Source organism: Olea europaea, chromosome 10, assembly GCF_002742605.1.
Source record: "Olea europaea var. sylvestris chromosome 10, O_europaea_v1, whole genome shotgun sequence".
Taxonomy (NCBI): Eukaryota; Viridiplantae; Streptophyta; class Magnoliopsida; order Lamiales; family Oleaceae; genus Olea; species Olea europaea.
In genome coordinates this window covers 6,129,339-6,131,979 of record NC_036246.1, presented here as the reverse complement: position 1 = coordinate 6,131,979, position 2,641 = coordinate 6,129,339, and the positions used below count along the sequence as shown (strand labels likewise).

General features: G+C 38.6%; 1 protein-coding gene across 1 annotated transcript in view; it reads right to left on the bottom strand.

Moving 5' to 3' along the window:
• LOC111400215 overlaps positions 1 to 2,436 on the bottom strand; it is a 3,919-nt gene extending 1,483 nt beyond the window's left edge. Inside the window, exons 1-3 of the mRNA XM_023027640.1 lie at positions 2,377 to 2,436; positions 1,859 to 2,331; positions 47 to 1,804 (exon numbers count right to left, since the gene is read on the bottom strand). Coding sequence (XP_022883408.1) covers positions 47 to 1,804; positions 1,859 to 2,331; positions 2,377 to 2,436 — 2,291 coding nt within the window. The remainder of the gene's footprint in view (positions 1 to 46; positions 1,805 to 1,858; positions 2,332 to 2,376) is intronic.
• Positions 2,437 to 2,641: the final 205 nt, after the last annotated feature.

The following is a 2,641-nucleotide window of genomic DNA, read 5'->3' as shown; positions in this document are numbered from 1 at the left end:
TTTATGGTTTATCCTGAGTTGCTTTCCTTGTTGACACGGCTTGCACATAGCATTCTCACTTTGATCAATCTTAGGTAAACAATCGACAATCTTCTTTTTGACCAATTTAGATAGACCTTTGTAGTTAACATGACCGAGTCTTTGATGCCAAAGTTCAGACTTATCAATTTTAGCACTATTGCATACATAGTTCGAGTTTGGAAGAACTCCATAACAGTTATCAGATGTTCTAACACCTTCAAGAACAACACCACCAGAAGCGTCATAAACAGTGCATCTCTTTTGGACAAAACTCACTTCATAGTCAGCATCACAGATTTGACTAATGCTCAATAAGTTGGACTTAAGGCCCTCTACATAAAGTACATTGGATATTGTAGGAAGTCCAGCAATGGTGATGGAGCCTTTACCTTGGATGGGTGCTGTAGCTCCGTTCCCAAAGGTAACTACACCGCCATTGCAGTCATTAAAGGTAGAGAATAAGGCCTTGTTACCACACATGTGTCTAGAACAAGCACTATCAAGATACCACATGCATGTATTATGTGTCTTATATGCAAAATGAGTAACAAAACATTTTAGATTCTCAGTATATTCACCCACATCAGATTTCTTTACCCAAACTTTTCTCGAGGTCGAGGTGATCTTAGTCAACCTTGTTACCATCTCAGTTAAGTGGCTAACCTGATTTGAAAGGAAGTTCATTTGACTAGGGATATCCTGACTTCGATTCCTATTTGCTAGTTTTCGACACCTAGGTCTCGTGTGGCCTAAGGCACCACAGTGATGACAAGTGGGTATGAACCTAGGTTCAGATGTACGTGAGTGTTGATTATGAAAATTAGGTGTAGAGATCTTATGAGCTCTAGTGGCCTTCAGTTTATTAAAATTTTTGTCTTTAGATTCTGGATTTGTTGAAACATTAGATCTGTTGGAAGCGAGGACGAATGTGATCTTTGATAAACTAGACACATTGCTATCACTCTTCTCAAATCCTAGACCTTGCCTATTTCCAGCTGGTTTGTTCATCCCTAACAGATCATCTAGTTTCTTAGTTCCACTCACAAATGATTGTAGTTGAGCGTTGGATTTCTCTAATTCACAGGTCAATGTCTTGACCCTGTCTTCTAATTTCTCATTGACACACTTCAACTCACTGAGATTCTTAGATGAGACTTGAAGATCATAGGTGATTTTCTCCTTCTCTCTCTCAAGCTCGTCTACCTTCTTAAATAGGGCTTTATTTACCTTTCTGATCTTGAGACTTTCCTTAAACAGAAGTTGATAAGTCTCATGTATATTCGTCTCATCCTCCGAATCATCACCAGACTTGTTACTCTTTCCTTCCTCCTCAACCTTCTCACTCTCCTTGTCTGACTCGCTCTTGACAATAGATACAAAAGCCATATAGCCCTTTTCCTCCTCACTGCTTGAAGAATCACTTTGCTCACTCAAATTAGAATCATTATCAGTCAAGAACACAGTTAATGCCTTCCTACTCCCCTTCTTTAAATTTTTCTTAAAGCTAGGACATTCATTTCTATAGTGCCCAAATCCTTGACACTCATGACACCTAACCCCTTGAGATTTCTTACCAGGGTTCCCAGCAATTGATTTATCATCATTCTCTCTTTGCAATTTACTAGAGGCTTCTCTCATTTTCTCTTGAGGCCATTTTTTGCCCTTTAAGGCTTTTTGGAATTTTTTCACAAAGTAGGCAATCTCCTCATCTCTAAGAGTTTCCATGTCAGATGACTCAGACTCCCCTTCCCTAACAGTGTTTAGGGCTATGGACTTGTTTTTCCTTGGTTGTGAAATGGTAAGTTCATAAGTTTGAAGGGATTCTACGAGTTTTTACATCTTAATTGTATCCAAATCCTTGCTTTCTTCAATAGCTGTAATTTTAGGTCTAAATCTCTTGGGCAAGGATCTAAGAACCTTCCTCACAATTTTGGGCTCGGGAATCCTCTCACCTAGGTTGAAACTAGAGTTAACAATGTCATTCAATTTGACATAGAACTCATCAAAAGATTCATCATCCTTCATCCTGATTTCTTCAAATCTTGAGGTTAGCATTTGCAATTTTGAATTTTTTACAGTTTTAGTTCCCTCATGCGTAGTCTCTAGAATGTCCCATACCTCTTTAATAGTTTCACACATTGATACTCCCCTAAATTCTTCGGGAAACACGGACATAAACAAGGCATGAAGTCCTTTGCTATTCCAATTGCAATCAGCTAATTCTTCCTTAGTCCAAAGTGAAATATCAATTAGATTGACAACATCTGACACAGTTGTAGAAGGAGGTTTCCAACCATTTTGTATGCTCATCTAAACACGTTCATCTAAGGACTTAAGAAAAACACGCATCCTAACCTTCCAGTAGGCATAGTTGCTTCCGTCAAAACACGGAGTCACAGACAGTGATTGACTCATCTAGACAACAATGGGTCAGGACTCGAGTTTTGGCTCTGATACTACTTGAAATAGTGTAGTTCGACCCAATCAACACCTAGAGAGGGGTGTATCTGTTTATGCAGAATTTTCTTTTTCAATCAATTAATAATTGCAACACGTCACAAAAATTAATTTGTCCAGATCAGCTCACATGCTTTACTATCCTATGTTTGAATACCTGTCA